The sequence below is a fragment of the Dreissena polymorpha genome, chromosome 6 (genome assembly GCF_020536995.1).
Source record: "Dreissena polymorpha isolate Duluth1 chromosome 6, UMN_Dpol_1.0, whole genome shotgun sequence".
Taxonomy (NCBI): domain Eukaryota; kingdom Metazoa; phylum Mollusca; class Bivalvia; order Myida; family Dreissenidae; genus Dreissena; species Dreissena polymorpha.
In genome coordinates, this window is record NC_068360.1 from 76,015,751 (window position 1) to 76,030,204 (window position 14,454).

At 34.8% G+C, this 14,454-nt stretch overlaps 1 protein-coding gene across 1 annotated transcript; it reads left to right on the forward strand.

Moving 5' to 3' along the window:
- Nucleotides 1-6,905: 6,905 nt before the first annotated feature.
- Nucleotides 6,906-11,758, forward strand: LOC127833609 (uncharacterized). The gene is made up of 2 exons (XM_052358970.1): nt 6,906-7,676; nt 10,770-11,758. Exons 1-2 carry the CDS (start codon nt 7,340-7,342, stop codon nt 11,468-11,470), a joined length of 1,038 nt encoding a protein of 345 aa, XP_052214930.1. The 5' UTR covers nt 6,906-7,339; the 3' UTR covers nt 11,471-11,758.
- Nucleotides 11,759-14,454: the final 2,696 nt, after the last annotated feature.

A 14,454-nucleotide genomic window follows, 5' to 3' on the forward strand; every position in this document is an offset into this window, starting at 1 on the left:
TTTGTGGTCGCCCTTTGTCTGTGATACGGCGTCTTTCGTATAAATATGTCATGGGGACACTATTGAAGCAACGTGTGTTGTCCAATATGTATCATACTTGCCAAGGACATTTGGCACAGTGATATGTTGGAACAAGGCATTGAAAGCTAGATTAAAGATTGGACACAGCGCATCGAACGCAATACACGGGGAGGGATAATGCGCATTCAACAGGCAGATACTAAAACTTCATCTAAAAACTATAAACGAGGCATAGCAGGTTTGTAAAATTGTTCGTTTGTATGCCCCCGGTAGGGTGGCATATATCAGTCGCACTGTCCGTCAATATGCCCGTTTGTCTGTCCGGCATTCAAATGGCCGGAGTTCTTTTACGCAACGCTTTCAGATCGTGAGCTGATTGTTGGTATGTGAGTCTACATGACCTACAAATAAAGTGTAAATTTCGTTCTGGGCTTTTGATTTTTGTCTATTTTATGGGCATTGGACTTACACTTTCTTCTATAATGACCGTTTTCAGAAGATTTGTACACATCGCTTTCAGATACTTAGCTTCAAATACTTACTAATTTTGGTATGTGAGTCTATATATATTACTTACCGATAAAGTGTGAGTTTCGTATTCGGTTCTTTGATTTCTGGCGAATGTATGGGCCTATGATTTTTTGCAAAGTCATGGGCCTTTGATTCAGACATTTCCTCTATACTCACCGTTTAAGGAGAGCTGTTTTCGAAACAAGTTCAGATACTGCCCAAGGCATGTAATTTTTTGAATTAACAATGGACCGTTTGTTTGTCATGATGTTTTTTGCAGGGGGATATAGCTACTGTATGGCAGTCAATTTTAGAAGGGGGCGTTGTGTTTAACAATTGCAGCTTGTATTGCTTATAAATTAAATATCTACGTAACTGTAGTGATAACAGAACATACGTCTGTTAGGTCAATCCTAATAAATATTATTCTCAATTTAGCAGAATTGAACCATTTTAAATATAAGATAATACAGTTCAGGTTTTTCGTGTACACTTTTTATATAACTCTATCTACATATATGTTTTCTTATAACAAAAAAGTATATTAAATCTTTCTACTTTGTTTAGGATCACGGACCAATGAAAATATTCTTAAATAACGTTCATGTTTAATACAAGAAACATTTTGAATGTTAAGTTTATATAAACACATTAAAACATATTAAAATGTTTTTGCATACAACTATTACATATAACGAATTAAAACTTCTGCCTTATGGTTTGGATGTGATCATTTAAGTTCTATAAAGGGCAGCTGCACGTAAAAGATACATAACAACACCCTACCTCGCAACGCAGAACCGTCACTGGTAGACGCAAAGCCCCACCGACTCTCATCAACGTTGACCAAAATGTACATGATGTGGGTGACATCTCCGAACACGAATAGGAGGATGGTCAAGGCCTATCTGACAATTATTCTGACTCGCTTAATGTGTGCTGCTGGAATATTAAAGGATTATTACCAAAATTAGAGTTCTCCGATTTAATTGATTATTTAAAAACATTCACAATATTTTGCTTACTTGAAACATGGTATGAACATGACCTGAACAGTCTGAATAGTTTTCCGGATTATGTCATGTATGCAAAAAAGTCACTTCGTCTCCAAAATGTAGGTAGATCTATGTCAGGTTTTTGTGTGTGCGTTCATAACTCCCTTAAAAACTATGTGTCACATATTGATACCCTACACAAATTTTGTATGTTTTTTTTAAAGTTAAAAAGTCCATTGTCGCCACAACAAAAGATTTGCTTTTAATCTTTGCTTACCTACCACCAGACAATTAACCATCGCATGAAAAGGAGCGCTTTCTGGCATTAAATACCTCGAATATGCATTGAGTGAGCTACCCCTTAATTTAAACGAGTACTGCTTTGTACTTCTTGGTGATTTAAACGCAAGAACATCAGATCAGGCAGACTTTATTGTCGATTTTTCTTGGGAGAATCTACCAATACTTAGGGAGTACGATGGCGTATTAACCAGCTCATTTGACAAACGTAATTCAATGGACAAAGTATGTAATAGTCAGGGCCAATTGTTATTACATTTTTGCATTTCAAACCATCTACTTATCGCGAATGGTAGACTTGGTGAAGGTAAAAAGTATGGGCATTTTACGTTTGTTAACGCCAATGGCAAAAGTGTCATTGATTATGCCATTTTGTCTGAATATTTGTTCAACGAGGTCATAAATTTTCGAATCGGCGAGCAAACGGAGTCATGTCATTTCCCGCTAGAAATCAAATTTAAAGGTAAAGTAGAAAAAAACACTGATATGCCGAACCCTAGGAAGAACCGCAAATCATATTGTTTTGAGCAAAACAACTTAAGTCTTTTCATGGGACTCTACAAGATAGTTTATTAACGAGTTTATGTCTCGGACACTCAGCTTAATAAATGATAATTCTAATAATATCAATAGTATCGTTAGTCATATTGTTGGTATCTTTCAACAATGTTCATCTGTTTGCCTCAAAGAATCAAAAGGCAAATTATCCACGCTCCGACCACAATGGTTTGAGAAAAAATGTCGCGATTATAAACGGGCGAAACTTTCGTGTTGGCATTATTTCCGCGTTAACGCGTCGGAAACTAATTTGAATAAATACGTTCAGTCGAAAAAAGAATTCAAGGATTGTTGTAACCATAAGAAAAATCTGTTTTATAAGACCAAGCTTGATGACTTATGCGCAAATATCAATAACCCTAAATCCTTTTGGAAGAAACTCAAGGATCTGTCCGGAACAAATAACGAAAATTCAACGACTGGAAATTGCATTTTAAAACGCTGTTTACGGCAAATGCGAACACTGACAATATACCGTCTGACCATAATATTACCAGTCTCTTGTCCGAAGTAGAAGAAGAACTATTCAATGGTGAAATAAGCGATGAAGAAATTATATAAAGTATAAAAGCTCTTCATGAATCCAAGAGCCCAGGTCAAGACGAAATTCACCCTGCATTCTTTAAATATTCGCATACATTTATTTTACCAATATTAGTGCATTTATTTAACCGAATATTTAATACAGGCTATTTTCCATCGGACTGGAGCTCCGCTATAATAGTTCCAATAGATAAAAAGGGTGATCCTAACTCTCCTCAAAGCTATTGAGGCATCTCATTGTTGGATATATTTGGTAAATTGTTTACTAGTGTGATTAATAGACGATTAACGTTCTTTGCTAACGCGTTTGCTAAAATACATGAGAGTCAACCCGGATTTCGAGTTGGTTATTCGACAATAGATAACGCGTTCGTACTGCAAACGCTAATTTCAAAAATATTGTCCAAAAAACGCGGCAAACTCTACGTAGGTTTTATTGATTTTAAAACTGCTTATGACTCAGTAGACCGCAGTGTTCTATGGCAAATCTTACAAGAAGCTAACATACAGGGTAAACTTTTTAATATACTAAAGGCTATGTACGAAAACGTCAAGGCTCGTGTCCGATGCAGTAACGGGTACACGGACTACATTGATTGCAAAATCGGTCTGAAACAAGGGTTTTTTGGTCTCACCACAATTATTTTCCTTTTTTATCAACGAATTGGTACAAGAACTATTAAATAGCAGCGTGAGGGGGATACAAATTGGACCAAATGACGCTGGAATATTACTGCTTATGTTTGCAGACGATGTTGCTCTTTTAGCTGATACAGTTCTGGGTTTACAGCGCAAACTCGATTCATTGCACCAATTCTGAACAGGATTACAGGTGAACATACCAAAATAAAAAATTATGGTCTTCAGAAAGGGGGGAAAACTAGCTAGGAATGAACAATGGAGTTATGCGGGTTCTTTAATTGACGTTGTGCAGTCCTTCACCTACGTTGGTGTCTGCTTCTTTTCTTCTCTTTCATTAACTAAAATGGCTAATGAAAATGCAACTAAGGGGAAACGTGCCTTGAATGGCATATTATCGTCCCTGTATAAATATTGTCAACTATCTAATTTAGTCTTTTTTAAACTGTTCGACAGCAAAATAGGTCCTGTTTTATTACATGGCAGCGAAATTTGGGGTTATCAAGAATTACCATGTATCGAATCGGTCCACCGACACGCCTGTAAAAGGTACCTCTGTGTCGGTGAAAAAAACATCAAATATCACGAGTCTCGGAGATTGTGGTCGATACCCTATTGTTATAACGTCACAAATTCGATGCATAAAATATTGGCTAAGAATAATAGGCATGCCCGACACCAGATACGTAAAAAAATGAAACAATTTCTTATTGAACACAAACATAAATCTCTTCTTAATTGGGCCAATGAAAGTAAGGACTTACTAAGCAAAAATGGATTTCAGTACATTTGGATGAACCAGCATGTCTCAAACCCACTCAAATTTATAAATGAATTTAGAGAACGGGCTAAGTCCCAATACTTACAGAACTGGTGGAGTATAGTACATACATCTCCCGAATTGGAACTTTACAAACATATTAAGTCCCAATACGAACATGAAGCATACCTAGACATCCTATCTGTGCGCAAATTTAGGCGCAGTTTTGCACAACTTCGTTCCGGAACTCTTCCGATAGAAATTGAAACTGGCAGATATCGCGGTATAACTAGAGAACAACGGTTTTGCCCAATTTGCAATACTGGTGAAGTCGAAAACGAATTACATTTCATAAAAAAGTGCCCTGTATTGCATGACATCCGAAACACATATATATACAACGTAAATTTTTATAAACCCAAGTATACTCAAATTGTGCATACTGTTGTCAAGTAAAAATGAACATACAATAAAACAAACTGCTTCTTGCATTGTTAACGCCCTTGAGCAGCGAACATTAATTCTTGAGCTTTGATATAACCTAGTTATGTGGGTTTCCACAAGACTTGGCTCTGTGTTAAATAATTGTAAAAATGTACTTAGGTTTAAAATGTAGTTCCTACCGACAAAGTCGTATATTTTGTTTCGATAGGGCCTACTACTCGGTATACCATTTGTGTCAATTAATTATAGGCCCTACCCATATTAACTAAATTCCGCAATACATTTTTTAGAATACTATTCGAAAGTCTCTTCTATTGGGGTAGGTTATATGCAGGGACTATAACGTTGTATATTTACTTTATAACATGTATATATTTCTATGTATGATATATATAATTATATATATATATATATATATATATATATCATACATAGAAATATATATATATGTATTTGTATATGTATATGTTTATGAATGTATGTGTATATCTCTATATATAATATACATTTCCGCTCTACTAAATGCAAATGATGTACATTATGGTTATGGTTTACAGCAAGAACCCTTAATCTTATAATACTACATGTACCGAATGGAAACTGTGCACCAACTTCACTTCTTCACGTATGTTGTTGACATTTAAAACAATCTTTTGCACAGTATAGTGAAAATGTGCAAGAAACTATTGAGAGCATTACAATTGGAACCCAATTAAACACACGACTTCTGAGTAATTATTTGAGTTTTTATTTTTATTTTCCATAAATGTGGCCAAATATTTAGCAGAAAACCCAATGTGTTTAAATTAACACACAGATTTAGTTTTGATTGTAACAATGTCCTTCTCAGAGCGTGTTTGTGTGCGTGCGCGCATGTGTGCGCGCGCGAATGTGTATCTTCTAAAGGTAGAGCTTTCATAATGCCCATGATGTGATGAAACAACTACTCACATTAAAGTCATGTGATATATAATATGTACACACATTAGCTCTGTACATTAATAACTTATTTTGTTATTTCGTTATACCATTACACATGTAAATAATAAAAAGTAGCTATTTTAAGCCACTGATATGCTATGATTTCAGATCTTCGCATACGTTTGATGAAACATTACGATAATACGACTTGCAACGTTCATCTTTCAACATTCGATCATAGTCTTGATAAGCGAATAACAGACGTGTATGCAACGCCCAAAATGCACCGAATCAACATAAAAAAAATGGGAAACGCGTGAAAACAGACGAACAAGTACTGACCTACAAAGAAATATTTTACACTAACGATACATTAAATCAAAGTATATTCATTCAGGGCGAAGCAGGTAGAGAAAAAACTACGTTTGCAGTTATGTTAGTTCATGATTGGTGCAACGAAATTCAGCCTTTATCAACTCCATCAGAAAATCCAACGTTTGAATATCGTTTAAGTTTGCCCAATAAAAACCAGCTGTCATCGGCAGCTCCAACACACGTTGAAGCGTTTTCAGATCGGTCAACAGTTAAAAAATTCAAGTTTTTATTTTTCATCACGTTAAGAGACTCGATGAATCATACGGATGTAACGCAGATTATAAAGAAGCAGTATATTGATAACATGTTTTCCAAAGACGAGCGCGCCTATGTAAACAAACTTTTTTTACAAATAATACAAACTGAAAGTTGCCTCGTAGTACGAGAAGGTCTAGATGATTGGGTGTCTCCTAGTGGTAGTAACCTAGCTTAACCTTCAATGGCTGGATTGTCAAAAGACAAAAAATGCACGGTTCTTACATTATCTCGGCTATGGAAACTGGCTGATGAACGCATAAAAAACTCGCAAATAGACAGTCTGTCAGAGATCGAGGGGATAAGCAGTCCATACTCATTTAGTAAAAATATACTGCGATGCATAATTGACCATATGAGGGATCTATAACAATTTTTCTAAATTTGAGTTATTCATAAACCGTCGTGAGCTCAAATCGTTATCATCCTCTCCAATGTTGTACGCGCTGGTCATCTGTACCTGGGTCGACACGATTGGGGAGGAGGCACATTTGAAAGGATCGTCTTTGTGTTCACTTTACACTACTCTGCTTGAAAGTCTTTGTAAAAAGGCTAACAACGAAACTGGTTATTTTAACGATTCCAATGCACCGCCGGTGCACTGTTTTTCTAGAACAAAGTATATACAGCCAAACATTCAACTCTTAAAAAAGCTCGCTGGTGCAGCATGCAAATTGTTTTTTTTTCCTTTGAAAGAGAAACCGCTATTGTTTTCAATGATAACATTGTCTAACTATTTTTCTAATGAAGAGTTTACGGGCTGCAAGATGTTTGCACTTAAGGCAGGAATATTAACATTGGGAAAGAGAAAAGTCGGACAGAGAACTCCAACTCGTTCATACACAAAACTGTACAGGAATTTCTAGCAGCATATCATATTGCCTGCAATCCAAATGTCATTGATGGCATAATTTCCAGATATCTTAAATACTACAATAATTCATATCTCGACATATCGCAAGTTCTCATCTTTTTGTGTGGAATGAAGATCTCCGCCGCGAATTAAGTGTCGGCTTTGATGAATCAATGTGACGTTGATCAATGTGATCCTAGAATATATCATCCCTTTGCGTTTCAAACAATAATTGAGTCTGGAATCAGAGAGGTAGTAGCCAACAAGCAGGATGGCTTTCGCCTGAAGCTCAGTAACTTTTTCATTACTCCAAGCAACACGAGAGATTTAAACTTGATTTGTTCTACAAACAAGTATACTGTCCATTCATTATTGGGAATATTCGGAACATCGCTGAGTTCACTTTCACGCGATAAGCAAACACCTCATTTTGAGGTAAACCTGTCATCGTGCCACAAGTTGAAATGGTTGGATTTAAGGGGAAAAGACATATGGCTTAGAGGTAAACTAATATAATATACGATATATCATACATGTTTTAAATTTAGGTTAATGAAGTTATTAATGTTATAAGCTCTATGTCGTTTTAACAATCGTGAAAGACACGGATTGTATATTTATAGATGTTTGTTTTATGACTGATTATAGACAGGTTTCGCAAAACATTTTAGTTGAAGAAACGTGTGACAGAAAACGCATTGTTTGTATAAGTCTCTCAAAACTGTTGTAAAACGTAATAGAATAATTTATATTTTACACTTGATAGGAAACACATATTACTCCAAGTCAAACAGTTCGCATACAATTATTGTTTTCCTGAAATTTTCAAAAGCTAATCACTTTTTAAACAATCAATTAAGTATACAAATTTCTACAATTTTTGTGTTGTTTGGAAAAATGCCTCGTTAATTTTGATCAAACAGGAATGAACATCCAGTGAAAACAGACGCTAACGCTGAAAATAAAACAGTGTAGTTACACTTTCTCCACGTCTTCTTATTTTAACTCTCTTGTGTTTAGAATTGTGTATACATGTCAGTGATTTTTTTAATATTTCGTCAGTTTTCAATGTCATGATCGTTTACGTAAATCTTTAAACCATTTTATTAATAGACGCTAACATATGTCTAGTATCCATTATACTATTTGCAAATCACAGGAGATAATTGTGTTAATCGTCCTTTAATATGAATAAGCAGTTCACGTTGATTTCCAAATCCGAAGCAACCATAACTACCTTGACCACAGAATGAATGCAATAAATGAAGTAAACATGTCATATTTGATAATTCTTGATGTTTATGCGCTACATTGTGTATTAAGAAATAACATTCATACTTACATTATAAATTGCTAGAGCGAAAGGCATTTGCAAGAACTATAGCACACATTGATTGTATTTGTCATGTTGAGTCCTTAAATATGTTACTTAAATCATATCTAGAATAGCATATATATTTCATCAAAGCAATTTGAAGATTACATTTGAATGTCAACTAACAATTTAATATTAGTAATATGATATTAATACTGTTTTGATATTCACACATTTTAGCACAACTCCTAATAACTAACATACGTGATCGTTAAACACGTCGGGACCGAACTCGTAATGACTCTTTAAGAAAAAAAATAAATTTTAAAACAATAAATAATAAATGAATAACGCTTTCAATCTAGATTGATCACATTATTGACATTCATCTATCGGTCTGTGTGTGTATCTGTCTGGCAATTCTATGCACAGACTCTGATTTCAAGCAATCATGATCGTGAAATACATAGCGACGATTCTAGTATCCTATCGTTTTGTATTGATTTATCCGTTTATGTAATTTAAAATAAAATACATTTAAAGATTATTTACGAAAATCCACTTACACTCATGGAAATACTAGTTGTTTTTTCGCATTCAGCGCATTCATATTTTTGCGAACTACTTTGGGTATATCAATCTGGAAGTGAGTCACATATCACAAGGTCCATATATGGCACTGAAAAGTAATTAGGGATACCCGGGTAACTCAGTCAAACAATTATAATTAGTTGATTTTTGTCTTTTATTAAGTCGTCTGAAATACTTACTACGAACTATGTGAAACGTATATCTATATTTTATACTGCAATCAAACCTTGAAGAAGTGATTTGTGTCTGCCGCTCAAAAGTCAAAGCATATGATTAACTATAGCATTAAATTCATATTAATTTTTGCCAGGTATTGTTTCCATTCAAAAATGTCTATAACAATTGTTCCGCCCAAAAGTTTGTTACTGTGCTATACGACGCAAATAATGTGAACACGGATTAGTACAATCGCCGTTTAAAATTCATATCAATATTATACTGAATTGTTGGAAAACAATAAATGAATATTCACATGTTCAATCAAGATTAAGTTGCATACTCTTATGTTTTAGTTCATTTAAATTTCTGTTTTATTTTTATATAAAAAACATATTTTTTTCATATTAAGTCAGTGTCCTTTACAAAGTATTATTATTGCATTAAACTGCAAATTTCAGGAACATCGAACACCTGTGTTAATTCTAAGTGCTCTTTGTTATATTATTGCAAACCTGTTAAACAATCTAAAACGTCGACCATAAATAATATGTTTAAAACCTCTGGAACAAACGACAGTAAATGTTTTCATGAGTATAAACTTATTGTTTTCCGTGCCTTAGTGTTTTAAAACTTAATAATGTAACTAGTGCCTTTATTTTGTCGCATTTTTTGGCATTTTTTGGCAGTTATTTTCTTGCTACAAATAAAGAGCCGCGTTATATTCGTTTTCTATGTTTAAGTCAATATTTATTTCTTGTATTAACAACTGCTAAATTAATTAAGCAAACCAAATACTATTAACAAAAACGCGCGCACAATACCCATTGGAAAGCAATCAATCTTTTTGTTAATAAAATAAAATAAATACCTAAATACCATGTATGTATGTTATTAAACCACCTACGAGGGGAAATTTGACTGGTTCCGTCGATAGGTCTTTCTTAATGCGAGTTGTAATTACACTCGACGCAATGATTGATGATTGATTCTTATACTACTATAATTTTGCAAATACATTGAATTAAATTTAAAACAAGTTACAAATAAAAGTGATATAATCATATGAAATGATCACGTTATGACAGTAAAATAAAGCGGACTTAACCGCTGCGAAGACTTTGGAAATGAAACAACATGGTTTGTCTCCCTTCGAACATTAATTGTTTGTACGTGTGCTGATTGATAAGTTTAAGTGTGATAAAGCCTGTTGTGTTTTTAACAAAAAACACATACATGCGTTAATGCATGTATGTAATGTAGTTGACATGCCAAGTTGTAAATAGTGCAATCGACTATACATGAACGTATCAGCATTTCAATTATAAAATTAATAAACTAATGTTTGGAATTCGAACAATACACCTCATATATGTCAGTTTTTAAATTTATTTGTTTATAATAAAACCCAGTTTGATTTGCAATTCATTAGAATTCGTTCAAATTAACATGAACAAGTTCCACTAACCATCAAAGATACACTTATTAACATATTTGTTGCCGTTAAACATTGAAAGTAGTTATTTTTTGCAGATGCAGCAAGTTCGGCCACGTCGAAACATCCGGTATTGATTATAAACAGTGTAGATCAATATCAGTGTGTAGACCCTCGTCCAGTTCTGCCCTCCATAGAACGCATTGATGTTATTGCTTTCACATGTTCCTCTACATGGCTACATAGTCTGTTCAGCACTCTGCTGACATGCGATCATGAGGTGGTGTGTACGATGAAAGACTGTTACACAAACTCCCATGATGAGTATGTCTCATACATATTTAAGACGGGTAAACATACATTTAACATGTACATTACGTATGACAGCATTGGTCTGTGGGAGATTCTCCGTGGTCTGAATATTCAGAGTCTGACTCTGAGAGGTCGAATAAAGCGTTTGGGAGTGAGACGTATAGAGTCTTTATTGCAGTCTCTGTCCTCGCTCAAACAGCTGGACACACTTACTATCGGTAGCAATACCATCCTCGGTCTGTTGAAGGCTCTCAATGGTCTGAATATTAGGAGTCTGATTGTTCGAAGCACTGCTTATCAAGCCCACCTTGCAGACCCTCCTCCAGTGCTGCCCTCCATAGAACACATTGAATTGAGAAGGTTCACATGTTCCTATACTTGGCTGTGCAGTCTGTTCAACACGTTGCCGACACTCGATCAAGAGGTGACGTGTCAGCTGGAACAATTTGTGCTGAAGGCGCAGTCGGCGGATCATCTACATATATAGGGAAAACAATCATACAGTTGAGTAAAAATACATTCAACATTCACAATAGTAGGTTTGACACTCACGGTCTGTGGGAGGCTGTCCATGGTCTGAGTATTAAGAGTATGACTCTGACTTTTTGGAATGAACGATTAGACGTAAAGCTTGAAGAGTCATTAATGGAATCACTATCCTCGCTCAAACAGCTGGAAACGCTTAGCATTGATATGTATGACAGTCCCGGTCTGTGGAAGGCTCTCAATGGTCTGAATATTAAGTGTTGAACGGAATGTTTGGAAGTGAATCATGCAAAGTCATTGTCGCAGACACTGTTATCGCTAAAACAGCTGGAAACGCTTACTATATGTCTGCTTAATTATATCGACATACAGCTACCACAATCGTTGAAGTATGTGAATATCTACTGTTATGATTGTATCCATCCGATTTACGCAACCTTACGGACATACTATCTTCATTTGCTTAGAAAATTGAAGGAAAGTTAGAATTCGGATGTTCATGCATTAAGGTATTTGAACACTCAAACAATCATCGGTTTGAACGAATTCGAGTGGAGGAATATATGGCCATCCAACAGGACCTACAGAAGCTGAAGAATGTTGCAGTGAAACGATTCCGAATATATGATAGGATAGGACCCAACATGCGGCCTGGCGATGCAGATTATGCCTGGTCTGAACGTGGTATTTGTGATGCCGACGACGATCATGATGATTTTAGAAACGTTCAAGATGATGTCTACAGAAAATTCATCAGAAAAATTGATGAAATCATCATCAACCGTCTTTCAATGGGGTTTCTGATAAGCCCGGCTTCGATCTTATAAACCCACGAATGAGACCGACGGCATGATTTTGATATGACAAATATCATTATCATGTATGAACTGAACAATTTTGTAAATAAGAACACTTTGCCACACTTCGATATCATTATTAGATTGTTGTGGGTATTTCTGTCACATATTCAAGAAAGAAATGATGTAATTTTATGAGAACTGTATTGGTTAATGGCCCACGGTATTTTGCCAAAGCAAAATATGACTGATATATATTAGTTTAATTCCAGCAATAAGAAAGACTTATTTCTTAAGGGTTGTATTTTCTTGAGTTTTTCATTTCAATTAACTGACAATACCAAATTTAAGCCAGTCTCATTCCTTTACGGTAAACCTTATTTCCTTCATATTCATTAATAAAAATCAAAGAACAGTATCCTGTCCTCGGTATTTTTTTTTTCGGTGAAGGTTACATTAAATTAACATTAAATATATATAACGGTTTCGTGTTGTTTGTTTGGTCATCGTAATACATAATATATTATACATGCCATTTTTCTTAGTTTTGTTTGCTTGCAAATTCCATAAGATAAATGCATTTCTTTCTATAGCGTTTCTATACACGTGAATTTATATGTACATGTTTCGAACAATATGCGCAACTACTTTTAAAAAACGGTTGAGTCTATAACTATTGCAGAAAAACAAAAGTTGTGACAATTCTTTTCCTATAAATCGAACAGCGTTCCTTATTAGAATACCTTATATAATAATATGACCTCATTTTCTCTTTTGCTATGTGCTTGTTATTGTGATCGTTTCGTGTTACATAATAGCACCATGAAACTTTTGCCAAGAGAAAGTCACTTAGTAGTATAACAGAAAAAGTAAGTTGCTGCTATTAGTTCTCATACAGTATTGCTTTCTTTTCATGGACAAAAATAAGCTTATTCTGTTATTTAACATTTTGTAATTACTTTTTATTTAATAGAACGCATAGTTATATGTTTTGAAACGCATTGTTTATTGTTTATATAATTGTGCATGTTTTTGAAACAACTTCGGGTCAAGTGTGAGATTTGGACACCTTCATGCTGGTTCAAACCCCATATGCTTTTAATTTTGCGTCTAAAGACAATGGTCAAATATGCATTTATTGTGTGTGTTTTGTTGCGTCTTGTTTGTTCTTATCGTTTTTGTTTATGTTTTTTTTTCAATTTTTTTGGCAATTGGCTCCTAGAAATAAATAAAGGACAATATGTTCTCCTCCTGGTACAGCCGCAGTTGCACATCAGTTATATTTAAATGAATCACTATCTATGCTATTTTTCCTATTGACGATTTATATTAAAATGATGACACATCCATGACCATGAAAAAAAGTAAGTACAAATGTGTTTTTTTCTTTTTGTTTGGTAATTCTTTTGTATTAGTTATTTTTTATTATGGTAATCATGATTGTGGTTGCGATACTTACTATTCAAATTGTGTTGATAATGCGGCTATTAATCTGGATTAGTAAGATTATGTCCATGAAAATTACGCTGTGAACTTTAATGTTGTTGATGCATGAAAAGCAGTAAATGGAGCTAGCAAACACGAATGCCGCCCTTGCCAAATTGCAGCATTTGCTTTATAGGACAAACACATGTTCGAGAAAGTGTGCGGTAACACATTTCCTGTTGTAAACCCTAACGACCTTTATATTGGCTCCTGCAAATTGTCCTACACATTTATGTTATCGAAGCAGATAATTGAAATTCATTAGAACTTGATATTTTACCTGGTTACCTACAAATGTATATGCGTTTTGTGTTTTTTTCTTCCAAGTAACAAACATACCATTCGGCATGGTTGTTGGTCAAAGCGTACTGAAAAAAAAATAGTTCCGAAACAAATTTCCTGATTAATGACTTAATGACCTTGACCTTTGACCGCGTCACCTCAAAATATATCGCCGTCTTCCTTTTCTCAGTATCAATATACATGATCTTAGCACAAGGCATGCCCTAGATATCGTTCTGAAAATTTACAGCAACAAGCCTTTGTCACCTAAATCTTTGACAAACCTCAACATTGATCGGCGTCTTTCTTTCGTCACAAGTAACAATCATAATAATGTGCATGGTTGTAAAAGTAAAAGCGTTTCTAGAAAACGCTCGGAAACGAAAGATTAACGGACCAACCAACCGACGACCTCCACGCT

Bases quoted from the DNA above. Each gene is read 5' to 3' on its own strand.
- LOC127833609 (XM_052358970.1), top strand. From the start codon at position 7,340: ATGAATCAATGTGACGTTGATCAATGTGATCCTAGAATATATCATCCC. The intron at 7,677-10,769 runs GTAAACTAATAT...TATTTTTTGCAG, and splicing joins AAAAGACATATGGCTTAGAG to ATGCAGCAAGTTCGGCCACG.